Raw genomic sequence first — 22,327 nt, 5'->3', positions numbered from 1 at the left:
GTCCACTCTGCCTGTCAAAAAAAAAAAAAAAAAAAAAAAAAAGCAGAACACCTCATCCTTCTATTAGAAGAGCAAAGTTGAGTTCTCATTGCTGGAATGCTAATTTGTATCAACAAGGTCCAAAATCAGATCACCTAGATGCAAAAAATCTTTGGAACCAAAACATTTGAAAGGCAATCTGTGAGACAGTGAAAATACCCAAATGGAAAATGGAACTAAGCTACTAATTACTGGGTTAAGAATATGCGTGCATTTTGTTGCAGAATGTGATAAAGTTAAATTAGATCTCATAGTGGAAAGTCCAACACCTGAACAATTATTTCCCTGGGCACCCATAAACTCTGATGCTACTGGTCAGACCCTCTTTGCTTCCAATGGTCATACCTACTCACATCATCCAAAGAACTCAGTCAGCAGTGTCCTTGCCACTTTGGGCCCTGGGACGTGTCTTCTCCTTAAATACTGTTTGATATTCTTCTTTTGATTCCTTCCTGAGTTGATTCTTATTATAGCTACTGACTATTGCACATCTAACTAACTCCAGTTAAACATTGCAACTAGGGGTTTTGTTATTTGTGCTTTTCTATGCACTTCTCATTTTGTACCACTGAATTAGTTCATCCAGTAGTCTTGATGCTTCTCCCAGTAAGTCTATTGTCGTTGCTCCTCCTGTCACCTCCCTGCTCATGTTTCCTATGAACTGAATAGCAGTCATAATAGCTAACATGGACCTATTTCACACAGGCAAAACTTGAGGAACTCCCTCTCCATGGATCGATGGGTTCTGCAAAATTCAAACTGTTCAAAGGAATTCCGTTTTTCCTTGAGAGATGTGATGGCCATAGTGGACCCTGAGGTAGAGCAATGGCGGTACACTATCCTTGATGAGTTATGAACCTGATTTTAATTTAGGTTTTGAATTCTGTATAGTAACACTGTTCATTCTTTTTTGTTTTTGGGCTGCCAATAAAGAGAGATTCTTTTTAAATATAGGAAGTCAGATATTTGGCCATGTTTTTCCATAGGCTTATATAAATATAAATAAGGTGCAAAGTTTTTAAAATAATGATTAAAATGGCAGTGGAAGGCATTTATGTCCATATTTTACAGTTATAAATACTGGAGAAAAATCTTGATTATATAATCATTAATCATATCTGTTTTAATATACAAAAAAATCAGGTGCTCATTGCTGGGTTATGAGAGTCTGAATAAGAATTCAGTTTAGGTGTTACAAGGTACCCAGTGTCAGATTTATTTTTAGAATATTTTGGGGCATGCAAGGCAATTTCAAAAAGAGTGTGGAAAATGAAATTAAAGATGTTTATTTTGGCATGAAACTTTTGAAATCCACACATAATTTTTTCCAGAATATTCATGTTCCATGAACTTTTTGAAGACCCCTTGTATGTCAATGACAGGGTACTTATAATTACAGTCAGAACTCCATAGTTGTGGGTTCTGCACCTGTGGATACGACCAACCCAGGACTGAAATTATTTTAAGAAAAAAGTGCATGTGTATCAAACATATACAAGCTTTCCTTTTTCCTTGTCATTATCCCCTAAACAATATAGTATAACAACTATTTACACAGCATTTACATTGTAATATGTATTAGAAGTGATTTAGATATGACTTAAAATATATGGGATGTTACATATGAATACTATGACATTTATGAAAGGGACTTGAGCATCAGTACATTTTCATACCATTGGAGAGATGGGGAGAGTGTCCTGGCACCAATCTCCCATGGATGACTATATCTATGTGGAACGTATATAACAGAAACAGTGTTTGCCACCTTCAGGAATTGAACTGTCAGTGACTTTGTCCTCAAACCAATATATAGAGTCAATAGTGATTGAATTTTTACTTCAACTTTTTCCTACTATCCTACCAAAACAAATAATTAAATACGTTATATCTTAATAATATTCTGTGCAGTTTTTCTTTGTCCATGTGGTGTCTACTTTCACTCTGGTTGAAATCCTCCATTCATCTGATGAAACGATGACTCCGGCTCTGTTTTGGTGTCTTTGATGTCTGGAAATTCTGCATCATTTTTCCCATGACATTTCCTATATGCGACATATACTAGAAAATAATACACAACAGGTTAAGTAAACTCCATAATGATAAACTGCAAAATTACTTTGAAGAGTGACTATAATATGCTACTCACAAAGCAGTTAACATTTTCTGTAGACTGAAAGCCACTTAGAGAAAGCAATCATCCTCAGTTCTGTGACCACTCATGTCACGCAGGATGACTGTACTTCAGGAAGATCCAGTGGAAAACTTTGGGGATGTTTGTTCAGGGCAATCACATGACTTCAAGCATCCAGCCCTGCATGTCGTACTTGACAACAAGAACTATTTTTTTCTGTATCTACCATATCCCAGTTAATGTACTAGTCTTCAAGAATACACTACATGCTATGGGCAGTGTAAGGACCTTGGTGAGCCAGTCCTTTGGGGAAGGACTTGGAGGAGAATATAACACTCCTGGCCTCCCCTTGCCTTCAGTCACTCATTCCTTTTGTAGGAACAGCCCTGGCTGATTGGTGATCAGCTGTCATCGCCTCTGTGGAACTGCTAATCTCTGGTAAAACCTTCTCTCAGCTTATTTTTGAGGTCATATGACTAGGACTGGCTCTGCCCTGCAACAGAACACTGGCAGTTTATGAGTTGTGTGTGTGTGTGTGTGTGTGTGCCTGCACATGTGTAAGGCAGTAGAGAGAAGGGTGGTGTTAGCAAGACCATTTAGTTGTATACTCAAGCCTTATTTTCTAATTCAGTTTTTTTTTTAAATTTTTTTTGACAGGCAGAGTGGACAGTGAGAGAGAGAGACAGAGAGAAAGGTCTTCCTTTGCTGTTGGTTCACCCTCCAATGGCTTCCGTGGCCAGCGCGCTGCGACCGGCGCACTGCACTGATCCGATGACAGGAGCCAGGTGCTTCTCCTGGTCTCCCATGGGGTGCAGGGCCCAAGCACTTGGGCCATCCTCCACTGCACTCCCTGGCCACAGCAGAGAGCTGGCCTGGAAGAGGGGCAACCGGGACAGAATCCAGCACCCCGACCGGGACTAGAACCTGGTGTGCCGGCACCGCAAGGCGGAGGATTAGCCTAGTGAGCCGCGGCATTGGCCTCTAATTCAGTTTTATGTGTAATAAAAGTGCTATTTTATTATTTAAATATCACTTTTTTCTTCTACCTCTTTTTGATTCCAAAGTCAATAATGGAACAGAAGGTATTATTTACTGGACCCTTCAAATTCCAATATATCACCTATAAAATTGCTATAATAACATTATCTACCTGTTAGGGCAATTGTAAATATTAAATGATATAAAATTAAATATCTAGCACGGCCCATGGAGAGTCATTGTGACACACAGCAGAGAGAGTGTCCTGCTTCAAAGATCTTAAATAGTAAAGAAATTACATAATAAAGACAGCAAGAGGCAGGCTGGGAGCATGGGCCAGTGGGAGGGTAGGGTGGCAAGTATCGCATGCTCCTCTATCTGCGTATATGAAACACATGAAATTTGTTTGCCTTATATAAATAATTTCTTAAAAAAACTCAAGACCTGTATCTTCTTAGAATTCATGCCTGTACTTCTAGTCATATGAGTTTCAAAGCCGCTGAACCACACTATTGAATTCAATTAAGCCTCTGTCAATTTAATGATCTGACACTTAATAAAATCTGTTCTGAACTGTGTCTCCCTCAACTTATATTTATGCCAAGGGTTTTGTTTAACCAAACTATGCATCTTATTTGTGCATTTTTAACCTTTCCTTACTGCTTCCTTCCTTCCTTCTTCTCTTTGGTCCAAAAAATATTTAGTTTTGTGGTTTGATCTCCAGACTATGTTTCAAGATATTCTATACACTTAATGATGATGCCTTCTTTGTTTTCACATTTACTGATAAAATGCGGGAAAGTACATGACCAATTCTAGAGCTCTCCTTTTCTCATTCCTTTAAGTTGATGTTCTGTTAGTCAGTCTCTTGTGGGTTAACTGTTCAGCTAGTGCAGTAACCTAACTGTTCTATCAACCAGTCTATTTTATCTGATTTGTCTAGAACACATGAAAAGCTAATTATTTAGAAAAATTTACCAATGTGCCATATTAGAGGGATGCCCATATAATACAATAAGTTTATTAAATAAGAAGATGCGATTATTAGGCCATGTATCTATGTCTCCTAGTCCTCTGATAAATCAATGGGTGTTTTTGTTTTTCCAGAATTTCCTGTTCTAGAAAGGAGGCCTTTGATTTGAGAATGGCAGCCCAGAGAGTAGAGCACAGGGCTTTGGTACCCTCAGGCCAGAGGAGTTCCCTCTGCAGCTAAATAGAAAATAAAAGTCTATCCTTGGCATTTTTTTTTTTTTTTTTTGACAGGCAGAGTGGACAGAGAGAGAGAGAGAGAAAGGTCTTTCTTTGCCATTGGTTCACCCTCCAGTGGCTTCCGCGGCTGGTGCACTGCGGCCGGCGTACCACGCTGATCCGAAGGCAGGAGCCAGGTACTTATCCTGGTCTCCCATGGGGTGCAGGGCCCAAGGACTTGGGCCATCCTCCACTGCACTCCCTGGCCACAGCAGATGGCTTGGAAGAGGGGCAACCGGGACAGAATCCGGCGCCCCGACCAGGACTAGAACCCAGTATGCTGGTGCTGCAAGGCAGAGGATTAGCGTAGTGAGCCGCGGCGGCGGCCTATCCTTGGCATTTTGTAACTTAGTTTTGTCATTCACCTGCACTTTACATCTCCCATTAAAGTTCTGAAGTAGCTTCTTTATAAAAAGATAAAATTTAAAAATAGAAGTTAAACACCATCAGCCACTGGAAAGCAAAATGTAGGGGAAATATTCAAGTAGGTAAAAACCAATGGGACCAAATGGGAGACGATCAAAACTTTCTGCTACAGCAGAAAAAAATTAAGGGTCAGGTGAACCACCGTGGTGCTTTAAATCAAGAAATTATTTCCTTAAATTTCTTGCTATCTGAGTGTTTAAAAAAAGATTATATGTGTGTGTGTGTGTGAATGTGTCTATATATACATATACATATCTGCCGTATCACTTAACCTAAGTATCCTTTGTGTACCACTTTTCTGAGAAGCATGCTAAATTTACAAAACTCATTATTACAATGTTTTGCAAAAAATCACCACTTCCTGAGCTCCTTGGAAGCATTGGGAAGGCACAAAATACAATGGTCCTAACAGGTCGCTATGCCTCTCTGATTCTTGCAAGAAAGAAAGTCAGTGGAGAAAGTTGTCCTTCCCTGTTTTTTACTGAAAGAGAATCTTCAGTAGGACCTTTTGGTAAAATTATGATCTCTCCGCCAGCATTGGGAAATCATTGTGATAATATGGTTGACTTTTCTCTCATATTCATTTGTACAATTCACTGCCAAGAACAAAGAATTTTAAAACTTGCTCTTTTAGCAAGTCCAGGACTTCTCAAAGAAGAACATCCTAATACAATGTGATTAGCAGTATTCCTTACTTCCTAAGAAGATTGCTGCAAAGGCGATCTGGAAGATGCTGTAAATGAGTGGGAAGGTGAACACATAAGTGAGGTCCTCGGGGCTGAAGGAGAGCTGCACGATCGTGGAGCACAGCTGTGTGTTCTGCATCCCTGTTTCCAAAGCAACTGTTCGGCACCTGCAAGAAACAGAACAGACGTTTCAGATCACTGCTTTATTTTGTTATTGGAGAACCTTAAAAGCAGATGGGAGGAGAGTAAGGACATATGTGTAGGGGGTTTGTCTTTGCTATTAATGTACATACGTAATAAATCTTCAATAAATAACTTTCTATTGGCCGGCACTGCGGCTCACTAGGCTAATCCTCCACCTTGCGGCGCCGGCACACCGGGTTCTAGTCCCGGTGGGGGCGCCAGATTCTGTCCCAGTTGCCCCTCTTCCAGGCCAGCTCTCTGCTGTGGCCAGGGAGTGCAGTGGAGGATGGCCCAGGTGCTTGGGCCCTGCACCCCATGGGAGACCAGGATAAGTACCTGGCTCCTGCCATCGGATCAGCGCGGTGCACCCGCTGCAGCGCACCGGCCGCGGCGGCCATTGGAGGGTGAACCAATGGCAAAGGAAGACCTTTCTCTCTGTCTCTCTCACTTTCCACTCTGCCTGTCAAAAAAAAATTTAAAAAATTAAAAAAAAACCTTTCTATTGAATAATATATATTATAGAGCAATATATAAATATAAATATCATCTATACATAATATAAACATATTTAACATATGCATATGTCAGGAACAGACTATTTATAGTAGTGTGGCATACATGGCAAAGCTCCATCCTTTTCAGTTATGTCCTTGGGTAAAGCACAGAGGAAGGGCTCAGAAAATATTCAAGATATAGATTGTTATAGTTGTCAAGTTAAATTAGTTTTGTTCTGATTAATTTCTGATTTAAAAATCTGCAGGGTAAAAATCACTTTCTGTGTTCTACAGATGAGAAAGCTCGGAGAGAGTGGGGGGCTGGCCTGGGCCCCACAGTTGATAAAATTGTTAGAATGCAAGCCCAGATCTGTGCTAGGCATTGCGCTTTTGTTGTGCCCAGTGCTGCACTTGTATTTCCTGGCATCACATGTGCACCATTTCCTCTACCTGCTTTTCTCTGCCTGTTGACTTAGATGGATTAGTGGGAGAGGAAATGTTTTTACCTGGTGCCAAATCCATAAATGCTAAACTCATTCTAATATTCAGCACTTTTGTATGACGACTTTATCCTGTTGCTGCCTGGGAGAACCCTCCGATATTACAAGACCAACCTCATCAGCAGTTTTCTGAAATTCATTCTGCTTGGAGAGTAAGACTACATAACAATGGAAAAGCCTGACTTGTACTGGATAGGGAATGGTCCAGAAGAATTTGAGCAAAAACAGGCAGTCAGTATTTTCTTTTTTGGTGACTTACATCATTTAAGAATGAATGAAGCTACTTAGAATGGCATACGCAGGAATTGAGTGAAGATGATTAAACATGAAGGATTTTGTCATCAGTATATATAATCATTATTGGTTGAGTCTACCACCCCCATTACCCCCAACTGCATTTATTGAAGTCCTAGCCTCTGGTATCTCAGAATGTGACCCTAAGTGGAATAGGGTCAGTGAAAAAAATGTCATCCATTAAGGTGAGGTCATAAGAGTGTGTGTTAATCCAATATGACAGGTGTTCTTCCAAAAGGGGAAATCTTGATGCAGAAACAGGTGTGTACAGAAGGAAGATAATGAAGAGATTCAGGGACATGATGGCCTACTACAACCAAGGAGAATGTGCTACAATAGGTCTTTCCACAGAGCCCGCAGAAAGAACCAATCCCGGAACACTTTTATTCTGACTTGTGGTCTCTGAAACCGTGAAATAATACATTTCAGTAGTTTAACCACACAGTGTGTGGTACATTGTTATGGCAGCTCGCAACATCAATATAACAGCTGTTACAAATGAGAATTCCCAATATGGTTTAACCAAGTACCATACCTGTACCATGGCTGACCAGCTATCCTAGCCAAAAAAAAGCCAAGGGAGTAACCGGCCATGGGAAATATCGTCCCTATAATCCACAGCTTGGGTTCGATGATCCAGGCACTTTGGTACAATATTCCTCCTACCACAGCTATGAGCACAATAAGGACTGCACCTGCAATGGATCCAACCTAGAAAAAAAAAAAAAAGGTATAAATGAGCACAGCAATCCTGTGTCAAAGCAAATGCAAATATGTTTGTAAGAAATGCAGCCTTGGGAGTCTCTTTCCCTCCGGGAAGTATAATGAAACTGGCTAGGTACTGAGCCCCCTGGGAATATTGGTGCTTGTCCCATGTTTTCATTTTGAAGAAAACCACAGGACACGGAGCTTCCTTGATCAACTGGCCTGAAGAAAATTTTCTAGCTTGCAAATGATGCTTGTCAGAGAGAAAGCAAACTCATTGTAAGTGACAAGAAGGCTTGACTTCCAGATGGAACATGGCCTAATCTGTCTCCTTTGGTTGATCATGACCCTTTCTGAATCTTAGTTTCTTGGCTCGCAGTTGGGGATAAAATCTTGTCCAGCCACATTTTCTAACTGTTGTAATAATAAGAAAATGGCTTTACTACTCAATAAGAATTTAACAGGCAAATGCAAACATAAGCCACTATTGTTATCTTTTCCTTTTCCCACTTTAAATATATTGAGACACTGTAAGTTTGCCCAGAGAAGCACAGAAGAGCAGCCAGCTTATTCTGCCCCCTGAGCTGCAGAATCTGTCTGTACCATCTCTTTCAGGTCCACACTATCCAGACTATAGCTGGTGAAAGGCAATGGATGCTTACTTTGTAAACAGCATCCACCAATTGCCAGGCATTGAACTGGCCATATGGTCACCGAAGTAAGAAAGATAAGTTCTTTTTCTACCACCGTTGCCTTGATGTGTTTTATAACAGAAATTCAGGAAGCAGAGAGAATAGCAATGTGCTTTGAGAGTAGAACAAAGTTTTCTAGAAATTGGCCCTATGGGAGAGGAGACTGAGTGACAACCTCAAGCCCACATGGAAGTTAATAATATATTGAGAATGTCACTTGTTGGCCTTTTGGCTAAGATCAAGGGCAGCATATGTTCTTATCAGTTTGGTATAATGAGAATAAAATAATTTAGTAGATGAAACAATTGTATCATTTCAATTCTCACTGTTGGGTGCAACCATGTGGCTCGCAGCATGGGAGACTTACTTTAAGTATAATCTTCGCCTTTTGGGGCCACTTGTGATTAACAAACATTCCGATGGAAACGGGAACAACAAGAGCAACCAAGGAAGTACCTATAGATGGCAGAAAGACAACTTGGATCAACAGAACATGCAACACCGGAAAGAGAACAACCAGAGTAAGCAGCCTGAAGAAGACTTAGGTCATATTTCAATCTTCCTTCTGAAAACACAAAGAATACTGAATTAAATGTACACACACACACACATGCATGTACACATGGACACAGCACATACACACACATATATACACACACATACACACATACTCTACTTGTTTACTTACCCACTCAAGTAAATAATTTAATATTATAGATAGAAAATTGGAAATATAAATCCTTTCCCTAAATCCTAATGCTGCCAGTATCCTTTAGTTTCAGTTTGCCAGAATCTTGGCTACTTTGGTCTATTGGATCTTTATATTCTAGAAAAAAATAACTTGCTAAAGTGTGTGTGTGTGTGTGTATGGTTCCACTCATAGTCATAGATAATATTTTATATCTGTATTTTACTTCATGGTAGTACAAATAAAAAAGTATTTTAGATTTTCTTAAAAGAAATAAAATATTCCAAGTTAACTCAAGATCTCCAGGCATTCTGAAGGTTAATGACTTCCAGTTAGAGCCAACTTCAGCTATTCACATCTAGAGCAGAGAGGTTAGAGAAGAGGGTGGAAAATCATGCTTTAAATTTTCTGTGAGATGATATATTTGGCGACCTCTCATGTAATTATAATTCTTTGTAGCAGCGTGCTCACCCAGCCAGATAAAAGAGTCATACTTCAATTTCACTGTGTTAAATTTACTGCCATTCTTGTGACATATGGTTTGTTTCTCTTTACTATTTAATCCACATTTGTCCAACAGCTGCTTTTATATAAAGTAGCACCAACAACTTCTAACATCTCATGGGCTGTTTCTTTTTCAAACATCCTTTTAAAGCAGTAAGAGAAAGTGAAATTGAATAATGAAATTCTCAGAGTGGATGTTGCCTAGTATTGCGTAAATTGACCTAGGGCTGGAAACACATTCACAAGAATATGAATGTTAATTTAAAATGAATGCAATAATGATAAAAATATAATTTCTTTGTAGCCTTCTAACTGCCTGGAAAAACAAAGGTCTGCAAATACTTCTGCCCAGAAATTACTTGGTGAAATTCAGTAATGGCTAAAGAAATCAAGAGCAGGGGAAGAAAAAGACGGACGGGAGGGAGTAAAGAGAAAATGGTGGAATGAGGATATGGGAAATGCCCTGATTCACTGGTTAGACCTCCAGAGAGAGCTCCTTTGAGTGTCCTTGCCTCCAGCTATTTTGGGAAGGGACTTCCTTTGTTGCATGCCTAGACCATTTTCCAAATTTTGTGGAGTTTGCAAGCCTTAAATTAAAACCATCTTGACACAGTTGGTTTTTCTTGTGCTAGCTTAGGTGTGGGTGCAAATACTATACTTCGGACATAGTGTGGTAAACTTTGGTCATATGTTCTTTACTTGATGGATCTCTGGGGCTCTTCTCGCTCAGGGGCAGCGCAAGACAACAGGATGAATGTGCAAGCAGGATGCTGGCCAACATCTGCAACCTGTGGCAGAAGCGCTTTTCCTCTCCTGAGCAGAGGAGGCCATGTGAAGTTTCCTGGGATTTAGAGCTGCCTGGGAAAGGCAGCCCTGGTTCCTGCTGGTAGAAGTGAGATGTGGTCAGTCTCTTCTCAATGTGCCAGGGGGCTGGACTGGCTCTCTTCTTCGCCCAGGCTCAATGTGCTTGATTTATTCCTCATTCAAGGGGACTTCTAAAAGTTCATGGAAAATGCAATTTTAACATTATGTGCATTTTCCCATGAACTTTCTGAAGACCATTTCTATGCCCATGCTTTTTTTTTAAAAAAAAGATTTATTTATTTATTTGAAAGGCAGAGCTACAGAGAGGCAGAGGCAGAGGCAGAGAAAGAGAGAGCGAGGTCTTACATCCGCTGGCTCACTCCCCATTTGGCTGCAACTGCTGAAGCTGTGCCAAACTGAAGCCAGGAACCAGGAGCTTCCTCCGGGTCTCCCATGCAGGTTCAGGGGCCCAAGGACTTGGGCCATCCTCTGCTGCTTTCCCAGGCCATAGCAGAGAGCTATATCGGAAGTGGAGCTGCTGGGACTTGGAACAGTTGGCCTATATATGGGATGCTGACATTGCAGGTGCGGCTTTACCTGCCATGCCACAGCACCGGCCCCTGCCCATGCTTTCTATGTAAAATTCTGGTTAATGCAGATGAAAAAGCATCTGCTCACCGTTCAACCATTGGAACTGTCACTTGGTGGGTAGTCAGATTTGCACAGTAGGTGTAGGAGCACAAAAAGAAAGAAAGAAAAATGAGCATGAAAGAGAGTGGTGAGCAGACTCATGTGGGCAAATGGAGCCAGATAGGCTTGGAGGAGACCTTGCTTTGCTCACAGACTGGGGAAGCTGTGTAAATCCTTGAACCCCTCTGAGCTTGTGTCTCCCTATTGGTAAAATGGGCAGAGGAGTGAAAAACTGTGTCTGTCTCATGGTGCTGTCGTGAGAATTAAATGATGGCATGGTTATATGTTCTTGGAGTGAGACACTCACAAATGTGGGGTCGAAAGGCATAGGTACATTGACTCACTACAGCATTTTTTAGTAGTTCTAGCAGTGCGGTGGCTTCCTCTGTACAGGTATCGGCATGGAGGGGACTCTCCATGTATGTACTGAGCCATCAGAGCATGCTGGGCACCAGGTGGAAGCTGTTCCATACACAACCCCTACCCACAGAGCGGGGTGGAGAGCTGACCAGCGAGCTGCTTCCAGCTCTGTGGAGGTGGTGGACCGATTAAAGAGTTAGCCTGAGCTTCTGTTTCCTCATTTATAAAATGGTGATAATGTCTTCTGAAGCAATCAACTTACTTGTATTTTCTACATGATAAAAAAAATTAGGAAAAGCAACAGCCAAAAGTTAGGTTGGAGAATGGGCCTGGACAAACATTATGGTGGACAAGTAGGGTTAATGTCTTGGCTTTTTAAACTCCTCTCTAATCTTATTTCTTTTCTCTCTCTCTTTTTAAAATATTTCATTTATTTATTTGACAGGTAGAGTTACAGACAGTGAGAGAGACAGACAGAGAAAAGTCTTCCTTCCGTTGGTTCACTCTCCAAATGGCTGCAATGGCTGGAGCTGCGCCGATCCGAAGCCAGGAGCCAGGTGCTTCTTCCTGGTCTCCCATGTGGGTGCAGCTGCCCAAGGACTTGGGTCATCCTCCACTGCTTTCCCAGGCCATAAGAGAACTGGATTAGAAGAGGAATAACCGGGACTAGAACTGGCGCCCATATAGGATGCTGGCGCCACAGGCAGAGGATTAACCTAGTGCGCCACAACGCCAGCCCCTTCTCTTTTTCTTTCCTTTTCTTCCTTGACTTCTTTTTTTTTTTTAAATTTTGATAGATAGAGTTATAGGCAGTGAGAGAGACAGAGAGAAAGGTCTTCCTTCCATTGGTTCACTCCCCAGATGGCCGCTACTGCTGGCGCTGCGCCGATCTGAAGCCAGGAGCCAGGTGCTTCCTCCTGGTCTCCCATGCGGGTGCAGGGCCCAAGCACTTGGGCCATCCTCCACTGCACTCCCGGGCCACAGCAGAGAGCTGGCCTGGAAGAGGAGCAACCAGGACTAGAACCTGGCACCCATATGGGATGCCGGCTCCACAGGCGGAGGATTAACCAAGTGAGCCACAGCACTGACCCCCTTCCTTGCCTTCCTTGGTGATGACTTTTTCCTCTGCTTAGGTGTTCATTGATTTCTCATTTTCTCCTCCTTTCAAAATTTATTCATGCTAAAGTCTGTGCCACACGCCATTCACATTGTATAGAATTGGCTGGAACTACTAAATATTCAGATAGGGCATTTTCTCGGAAGGGAATGACTATCATGAGAAAACTATTTTAAGGTTTAAATTCTTTCCTTAAACAGTGAATAAAGTAGAATCAAAACTCCTCACTCAGAAGGCAGGTTTTCTGAGAGGCTCACAATGTTTGCCTGTCACATAAAGTATTCTTGAACTCGGGCAGGTGTCTGGGGTGGGAGCAGCCAGAGAGTTAAGTAGCAATGAGGTGCAGGTAGGTGGTCAGGGAGTGTCGCTCTAACATCTGTCTTCAGGAGAAGATATTTGCTAGGAAGGAGTTTTCCAAAAGTCAGCAGAAGGTTCTCCTATAGAGAAACCCAGGCTGAACAGGGTGTGTTCAAGAAGACCTCACTTTAGTTTCTTAGTCTAGTGGTAATGACAGGAGTGCAGGAGAGAGAAGAGACGAATTGGAAACTTTGCAGTACAGTTCCTCCCTAATTAACTTTCACAAAGTCTGTCCTCATTCAATTGTATAGATCCTGATTCATATTCAATAGCAGAAATCATCTTAGAAGTGCAAGTGCATTTAATCCAGTGTCCCACCCTTCTGAGCCACTGCTTGGCCTTTACTTACTTCTCCCTTTCAGTAGGAAACATAGACCTTTTGAACATAGCTAATCAACAAGACACTTGTGTCTGGTGCCAGCTTAAAGACTCTTTAGCATGTAATGTAGTTGGTGATTGGTACCGATACATTATGTCACTACATCTCCCATTTATTATGGTAATTCTATGAGAAAGCATGCTTAGAGTAGTCCAGGAACTCCCTTGTCTTTCCCTTTTCCCATATCTACAACTTAATGTTCCACCATCATCTGTTCTCCCAGAGATAGAAAAGAAGCTCCTTTGGGATAGGGATGAACAATGGGAGTTGAAATGAGTGGAGACATACTAGCAAATTTACTTCCAGGGCAGGAAATATAGACTGTGCCATTAATTCATATTTTGAATCAAGATGTAAAACAGAGTTGAGGTTAACAAAAATATGTTTCATCTGGTGGTTTCCCACTGTGACACCTGTGATTGTTTACTAGGTAGTCTATTTTGAAATCACTATCTAAATATTTTTTGCATTTCTCCCAAATTTAGTATCTGAGAACAAACTCATGTTAGATAGGCTCACTACATTGTGGGGTGAGGTCAAGATAGAGACCTCAGGCACCAGCAGCCTAAGCCTCTGTGTCTAAACTTCCGGGGGTACGTGTAGGAGGATGGGTCCCTTAAGTTGGGTCTTCTTGGTGATTGAATTGAGGAAAAGTCATGTTCTCCCATCTTTTCAAAGCTTGGAATTTACATTCTGTAAATAATCATACAAATACAGGGGTGACTTTGTCAGGGAGTTCTGATCAGGTGAAAACTGTAACTTGTGTAAAAGTTAAGTAATGGTTGCACAAGAGCCTGGCCTGAGATCCTGGCAGAGAACACGCAGAGTTGGAGGGTTATGTTTGAGCCTTTTAGAGGAATGACTTACCTATGTTATCGTAAGGAATTACAATGGTCCCAGAGTCCACCCACATTTTGGTGTAGACATAAAGGCATAACGGCATCATTCCGAGGGCAAGCAATGTGGAGCAGGTGGTCATGCTGACACTGAAAGGAAATGCGCAGGTTGATGCATCCACCTGTTTTTCTAGGGGAGCAGCTGTTTCATTTTCAAAGCATGATTAGAAAGTCCTGCAAGAACCTTTCTCAACCAGTACATCATCTGTCTGATGGACAGAAATACACAGACACCTAAGTTTGTGCAGGGCCTGGCTTGGGGCAAAAGATCCCATATTTGGTGCCTTTCTACTTTGCCTTGTGCCATCCTTCCCTCCTCATTGTCCTCAAGAATCAGAGATGGCTGATGATGTAAAGATGGTTTAAATGAATTGTTAAGCAATGTACAAGGTGCCTACAAATACCACGTTTGAACCTTCATCAGAGAATAACAAATGCATTTGCATAGGCCAAGACTCCAGGAGACTTCATACATATATCTGTGCTGGTATGAGAGGAATGTCCCTGGGTTCTTAGAAAACACGTATCTGAGGGAATAGGCCACTGTGTGTTTCCATGAGGCACACAATTATTACCCAATTGGTGATGGCTTGAGAAGAGAGGAAACTGATTTAAAAAAGAAGAAGAAAAATCATCAGAAGACAAGGTGGGCTTGGATTTTTAGGAGTGAGGAAGTCCCTAACAATTCACCAAACGTGTGTTCAGAAGACCCCAGGGCTTGCTGTTTTTCCCACTGATAACACTGTTACTTTAGTGAGGCAGTCTGTCTGATGGGTAGAGTTTGGCTTTTGATACGGAGGACTCAATACCAAGTGATGCTGGTTTTTATGCTATGACTGTGGGTACAAGAGATTTTGGGGAGTGGGTCTTGCTCCTCTTCAGAATCTCCTGTGCACCGGGGCACACTCTCTACTTATGTATCAGAGTAGTTCAAAGACTGGCTTCTCAATTCATACACTGTTTGGTTCAGATGCAGGCCATACCATTTACTTTGTGGCTTTGGGCAATTTACGCGCCTTCTGTTTGCCGGTTTCCGATCAAAACTGAAGATAATAACTGTCAGTAGGTACCAGATAGGCCAAGAGGGCTAAATGAGCCAATGGCATGTGGTACTTAGAACAATGCAAAGTACTTCTTAAGAGCCAGTTGCTATGGTTATTTCTATAGCCAAGAGTGCATGTGTTTTGTAAGTTACGCTACAATATATATGGAATCAGGGAAGTTAGAGTGATTTTTCTGAAAGGCCATTTTCCCAATAGCTGTGGCTTTGAGAAGATCACACTAATAATTTCCTTAGGGTATTATTATGTGTGTACTTGAAGGGCAGCACTAAATTTTACACTTCCAGCAAACAACAACAACAAGAACTGTATATTACATTAAGGAAAACAGCTGAAAGGAAAGAATGCTGTTTGAATGCATCTGACTAACTTTGCACAGTTTTGGCAAAATAAAGGGAGGGGGGCACACACTCTCAAAGAGCTTAGCTTCCCTAATAGTCACTTCTTAAAAAATAATTTTAAAAAATTTCATTTAAAATGGGTTTTAAGGTTTTAAATAAAAATGTTTGTGTTAGTAGATCTTAAATCATGTAACAGTAGAGAATGCTGAGATGTATTTATAATACCTTCCAAGATGTGCAGCCTATTATGGTCATGATTAACTTACGTTAGATATAAAATAGTTTGCAAAGGCAGAGTCTTATGCCAGAAAAATAAGTTAATTTTTATTAATCATGCTTTGTCCTATTTATAACTAAAGTGCTGAAATTTGTAAAATGAGATTTTTTTCTTCCTCCCTCCCTTCCTTTGCTATCTTATCTTTAATTTTTAAAATATATTCTGATGGTTTTAAAATTTCACTATAATAAAACCATTTTTATACCTGTGTGTCCAATATGCTTTCTATAGTAAGGATGGGTCCTTATCTGAATCACAGTGAAGAGGAGGCTGAGAATTTTTTGTTGTTACTGTGAGAGAAGAAGGAAGTCAGTTTCTCTGCTTTCAAATTTCCTAATTCTAATTCTGAATTATTGCTAAGACCATTTGAAGTTACGTCATTATTTTGAATTTGATGAGAACAGTTTCTTAGAGACCATGTGGAGTGATAATTTGGGAGTTGGAAGGAGGTGGTTTAAATCTAATGGGTACTCTTGCAGATAAGATGCTACAGAGGAATGACAGAATAGGTGGCTGCAAGTCATTGCGGAACTAACACAGGATCAGCGTCAAACCTCTCAACAGATAAGGAATTTAGTGAGCAAGATAAGGGAATAAATGAGCAAAAAGTTTTTTTTATGTGAAAAAATATGAAGTTCTATAAGGGATATAAATGTCAGAAATACTACCATGAATTTATTATATAATGAGAGTAAATGCTAATATATAAGACTATAAAAATACTTTGCCTTTTATTCTTGGCTTTAGCTTTATTATCTGCCACAGGGAATTATTTTTGTGCTTGGGAATCAAAGAGGACAAAAATGAAAAATTAGTGAATATTGTGAATTTCAGTGAAATTAGTGATAAGCAATGCAAACGGCTGTAATCATAATAGAAGTGAAACACCCACTTTCGAAGATTAACAGAAGTATATGTAGGTGGTACTAGCTGTGGGAGAAATGAAAAGAGAAATAATGTACAGCAAAGTTAAGAGCTTGGATGGCATAAGTAGGTAGATGTGGATTCCAATTCTAACTCTGATATCCACTGATTCAATGAACTTGGGTAAGATCATGAACCCTAAATTTATCTGCAAAGTGCAGAAACTAATAATACCAACCTTGAAGGATTAAATAAAGCACAATGCATGGCACATGATGGTGTTTAATAAATTTTAGCATTGATTTTAATTAACTAATGCCACATAAGAGAAACAAAGCTTGGTTCCTTTGAGTGAGAAGAAAGACAAGAGTCAAATAGGGTTAAGTTAGTTCTTTCACAGCAGAAGAAAGATGGAAGTTCATGTGGTTGAAATGGGAGGAATTGCTTTGAATTTGTGATAGACCAGAAGAATGTGGATCTTGAGACTAACTGACGTATCAGTGAACACTGAACTGGAAGATAGAAAATGTAACAATATTTGGGTAAAGAACAAAAAATATTGTAGGGAATTCTAAAAAATAGGCAATCTAGGAAATAATAAAAAGACATGCAGAGAGTAGGTTCTAGTGAGAGAATTGGTGAATTATTCTAAGAAAAGTTAGTGAAAGGAAACTGCGAAGTCCTTGCACGGTGTGGAGAAATCACAGCAGATGCAAAGGAGGTGGAAAATCTGTGTTCCTTACACTGTGGGCTTTGGCCTGCAAAGTGTCTTCCTGTCTCCCTGATACTTTGGTGCCCATGGCACTGGTGCATACCATGCCTTAGGCATTGCTTCAACTTGCGTGACAATATCTGTGCACTGATCAGATTCACAAATGACAACTGGCCGATTGTGATTAGAGAATGAGCTGAAATATCACTTGCTGTATTTCAATGTGCAAGGGAAACTATTTATTGTTATTATGATTTTTAAAGTCACTACATATTACAAAATTCAGTGAGTTCCCAGATTCAGAAGAAATGATAGGTTTTGGAACCATGTCCAGGAAAATGAAAGCCAGGTGGAGTCATTTTTCTAACACTGTAAGACAAGAGCTCAATTGGTGAAGGTTACTCTGCATAAATAATCATGTTTTGATTATCATTTTCAGAGGTCAAGTGGAAAGGGAGAAGATAAAAGTCAGTCTATGAGTACAGAATTAGAAATACAAATGGTTGATAGACTTGTACTTAAATGACCATAAGACTTGAGTTATTCAATACTCACTGTAGAAGAATAGAAAATTTTGGAAAACTGATACACAGTAGCTAAACTTTTGTTCTCCTAATTTGCTTTAAAGAAATATTTGAGCAGTTTCATCTGAACATGTGCAATGCACAAAGTCATCTTATATAGTGGCATAATTCAATGATTAAAGGTCCACTGTAATAAACATTATTATGCTAAAATATGATGATGTCTTCTAGGCTGTTGTTTATGGAGTTGTTTGTCTATAGAATAAGTAATGCGAAATGCCATGCTTTGTGAGTTGCTTTCTTGGTAGTACAGGCATTTTGGTTGTCTTTCCTGCTGCTGCAGGACATAGGTTTCCCTCTCTAGTACCTGCTTTCTCCCTCACTTCTTGTTTAGGACCCTGTGCACTGGGGAACAGAACAAGAGAGCTTAATATTTAGGAACGGTGAATAGGTCTGGCATAAGGATATTTATGAGATTAAGTGGGATTTGTTTCAGCTGAGCAGGGTTTTATCGGATCTTAACTGCGTTCTGAATGGGTGAGAGTTCTAGAAAAGTGACTATCAGACTGCATAGATGTTGGTGTTATTTGTACTTCACAAGACAAGGGGGATGTGTGGTGTGTGTATCTTGTGAAACTAAAGTTGCATTTTTCAATGCTGTATGTACATTTGAGGGCATGTATGGACTTGTTGAAGGGTTCATTTCTACTGTTTCAGCTGGAACCTTTCTACAAAGTTTATATCCTACTTTTGGTTCTTATTTATTTAAAAAGTAATTTTTTGTGATGGTATATAGGTAGATTATATAATCATCTCTTATTTCAAGATAAACAAGATTTCCTTAAAACCATAGAAAAGTGTGACTTGGATCTTGCAGATTTAGGTTGTAGCCTGCAGATGAAAGTTTATTGAAATACAGTCAAACACCATAACATCACACATACTTTTGCTATCTTATGAAATGGTTCATGTGTGGCATTCATTATGTTGAGGTGCAAGTTTCTTGTGTGTTGTTGAAAAGCTACAGATATTATATAAAAGCTGTTTATTGAAGGTCTGTTTTGTTCATTTCCTTCTGTTTAGTAGGTACTAGTTCTCAAAATTCTTGCTGTGTGCCTGGGTTCAGGTAGCGCTAACTTGAAGTCTAAAAAGAACTTATTGCTATATTGCAGTTCACAGATTATCTAAACCTGAACAGAACTTGCCTCCAGAAATTTCCTGGGAAATATATTGCAAGGTAGAAGCTATATTTTCTTATGTGAAAAATAAATAATATGAAGGTATAAGGGTACTCCATGAAACCCATGATAAATTGTATTTAAAGATGCATTCATTTTGGTGAAAATTTTTTGAAATATATGCATAGTTGTTTCTTATTACCCATTTTAATGGACTTTATAAAATTTGTTTATTTGAAACATAGAGGAACACAGAAGGGAAAGAAAGAGAGAAAGAGATAAAGAAGGAGAGAAAGAAAAAGAGAAAGAGAGAGAGCCGGGGTGTGAAAACAAGAGAAAGACATACAGAGAGACAGAGGGAGCACCCATCCTCTGGTTCATTCCCCAGATGCTTACAGAGTCCGGAGCTGAAGCCAGAAGCTAGGAACTCAATGCAAGTTTCCCACCTGGATGTCAGGATCCCAATTACTTGATCCATCACTGCTACCTCCTAGGTTCTGGAGTCAAGAGGCAGGGCTCATATTGAAGCATTCTGATATGGGACTCAGTTGCCTTAACTGACATCTTAACCATGAGATCAAGCACGTGCCCTTTTTCATAAACTTTTGGAAGACCCCTACTATAAGAGGATTTCAAATTTTTGCTCCCAAATAAACTGATTTTTAAATTCCAATTTCTATGATTTTTTTAGATTTATTTATTTATTTCAAAGAATTACACAGAGAGAGAAAGAGAAGCCAAGAGAGAGAGAGGTCTTCCATCTGCTGGCTCACTCCCCAGTTGGCTGCAACTGCTGAAGCTGTGCCAAACTGAAGCCAGGAACCAGGAGCTTCCTCCGGGTCTCCCATGCAGGTTCAGGGGCCCAAGGACTTGGGCCATCTTGTACTGCTTTCTCAGGCCATACCAGAGAGCTGGATCAGAAGCATAGCAGCCGGGACTCGTACCCGCACTCATAGGGGATGCTGGCACTGCAGGTGGTGGCTTTACCTGCTACTCCACAATGCTGGCCCCAATTTCCATGAACTTTTGAAGTGTTCTTGTATAAGGAGTATAGTTTTGTGACTTTTGCCCAAAGCTCCTGGAGAAATCAGAACCACTTGAGATGAGACAGAAAGTCCCTAATTGCTCACTAGACACTTGATCAATCCAGTGCTTACATTTCTGCACATTGAACTTCTCTCCTTTGCACAGAGTAGCTGGGGATAAACTGAGCTGATTGTCTACTGTACAGTATTTAATGAGTATATGTTGCATTAATACCTGGATGGTTGGCAGAAATGCACACCTTTTGTAGGAAATGAGGACGTGAGGTAAGGAAAAAGGCATTTGTCTATTCAACTTTCAGAATTAAAATTCTCAGTCTAGTCACATCAACACTGCTGCTTATTTCTATTAGTTTTTTCCCCCAGTGCTAGTTCAGACTGGCACGAGATGAATTGGGCAATCATTACATTTAGATTACTCAGTGGGAAGTGGAGAAACCATTTTCTGTTTATCTTATAGCAAAGTAAGCATAATTTTAAAAGAAGCTGTTGTGGGTTTTTCCCCCCTTTCTCTGCCAATGAAAGTAAAGCAAATTTAAGACTTTTTCTTTAGGTTTTATTCTTAGAAAATGTTTGCCTAAATAACTTGCTGTGTTTATGGTGTTGGCTGTTGTTTTACCTTAGGTTCCAATGTAGGATGAATAGTTTAATTCCATGATTCATTAATAGCTCTCACCATAAAAATAAAGTAATTTTTTTTTCTGATACCAACAGGACAGGCTTTCTCAGCTGTAGCTTGTGGGTTGGAAAATAGGTATTTTTTATAATGCTCTGAATTGTTTTCAAGAGATAATCAGTAATCACACAACTCTTTGTGAGCTATTAGATTTAAAACCACAAACACTAAATATAAACCTCAAATTCTAATAGCTAAGCAGCTGTGCTGGGAAGTGTGAGGATGCCTTCTTTCCTGTTTCATTCATGACAGAGTCCCACCTTTGACCCATGGCAGCTTAGATGGGCACTAACAAGTCTCCACAGGCTTCAGAAAAGCTTAAGCCAACACCAGTGCAATAGCTGGAAGTGCCAAGAACTTACCTCAAGTCCATGTCTCCATCCACCCAATAGGCCAGGATGTTGGAGGCCGTTCCTCCAGGGCAGCATCCCATGATGAGCACCACCACGGCCTGGATGGGCATGATCCCAAAGGCCACCGCTAGGACAAATCCCGTGAGGGGCATGATCCCAAACTGGCAGAGGAAGCCAATGAAGATGCCCCAGGGCCGCCTTATGTGCCCCAGGAATTTCTTGATTTCCACGTTGCATCCCATGGAGAACATGACCAGAGCCAGCAGGATGGTCAGCACGGTACTCAGAACCACGCTGAGGATGGCATTGAAATTGCTCTCAGGTGCCACACAGGAGGCACCTTCACAAACTGTCGCGTTGGCCAAGCAGCCCACTGTCAAATTGCTCATTGCTGGGTTTGCTGTTCAAATGGTGGCGTCTGCAGAAGCCCGGTGCCCTGGTCCTGACGCTATTGCCAGCCAAGAAAAGTAGCACTCACTTCCACCACGGCAAACTTTTAAACCCTTTCTAAACATGTGTCACTTGGTGTCTCTTTCAAAAGCCACCGTAGAGAAGCAATAAAAAACAATAAATGTTAGAATGTCAGTTTCAAGAGGGACTATTACAACACAGCACAAATAATGAATCACAGAAGTCCAGCAAAATTACTGATCCAGACAGAAAGTTATAATTAATCATTTATTGGCATGGTAATGAACTATGTCACATAAAAATAGCCCTGTTAATGTTTAATGCCAGGAGGGTTTGTGGAATAATTTGCATTGTGACACTTAAAATCAGCTCTGAAAACTATTGAATGTTGTAGGGGCTGAGGTTTAGAGAGCATATTGTTCCCTCATCTCTCTTTAAATAGGGAGAATTGGGTTCCTGGAAAGTTGAATGCGCTGTCCCAAGTTATATTGTAAATTAAATGTCAGATACCAAACTGGAAGGCAGACCATCACTTTCCTCCTGCAATATTTTTTGACTGTTTTATTCTGTTTTCTCATATTGGTCCACGGTGCTCATAAAAAAAAATACGTGAGTTGGAGAAACTTTCAGGAGTTTGGTGCAAGCCTGTGAGAGAGTAACATTAGTGGGATAGAATGTTTCCTAGTGGAAAACACAGAACTTGTAGCGCCACC

The 22,327-nt window shown here is 40.4% G+C and overlaps 1 protein-coding gene across 1 annotated transcript; it reads right to left on the bottom strand.

Moving 5' to 3' along the window:
• Positions 1–1,978: 1,978 nt before the first annotated feature.
• SLC10A2 (solute carrier family 10 member 2) lies at positions 1,979–21,592 on the bottom strand. Its single transcript, NM_001082764.1, is given in 6 exon segments — positions 1,979–2,100; positions 5,521–5,678; positions 7,518–7,693; positions 8,747–8,835; positions 14,146–14,264; positions 21,213–21,592. Coding segments are annotated over 6 exon segments (1,044 nt in total).
• Positions 21,593–22,327: the final 735 nt, after the last annotated feature.

This window comes from Oryctolagus cuniculus, chromosome 9 (genome assembly GCF_964237555.1).
Source record: "Oryctolagus cuniculus chromosome 9, mOryCun1.1, whole genome shotgun sequence".
NCBI lineage: Eukaryota > Metazoa > Chordata > Mammalia > Lagomorpha > Leporidae > Oryctolagus > Oryctolagus cuniculus.
The sequence above is the reverse complement of the archived record's forward strand: the minus strand, read 5'-3'. Positions and strand labels throughout refer to the sequence as shown.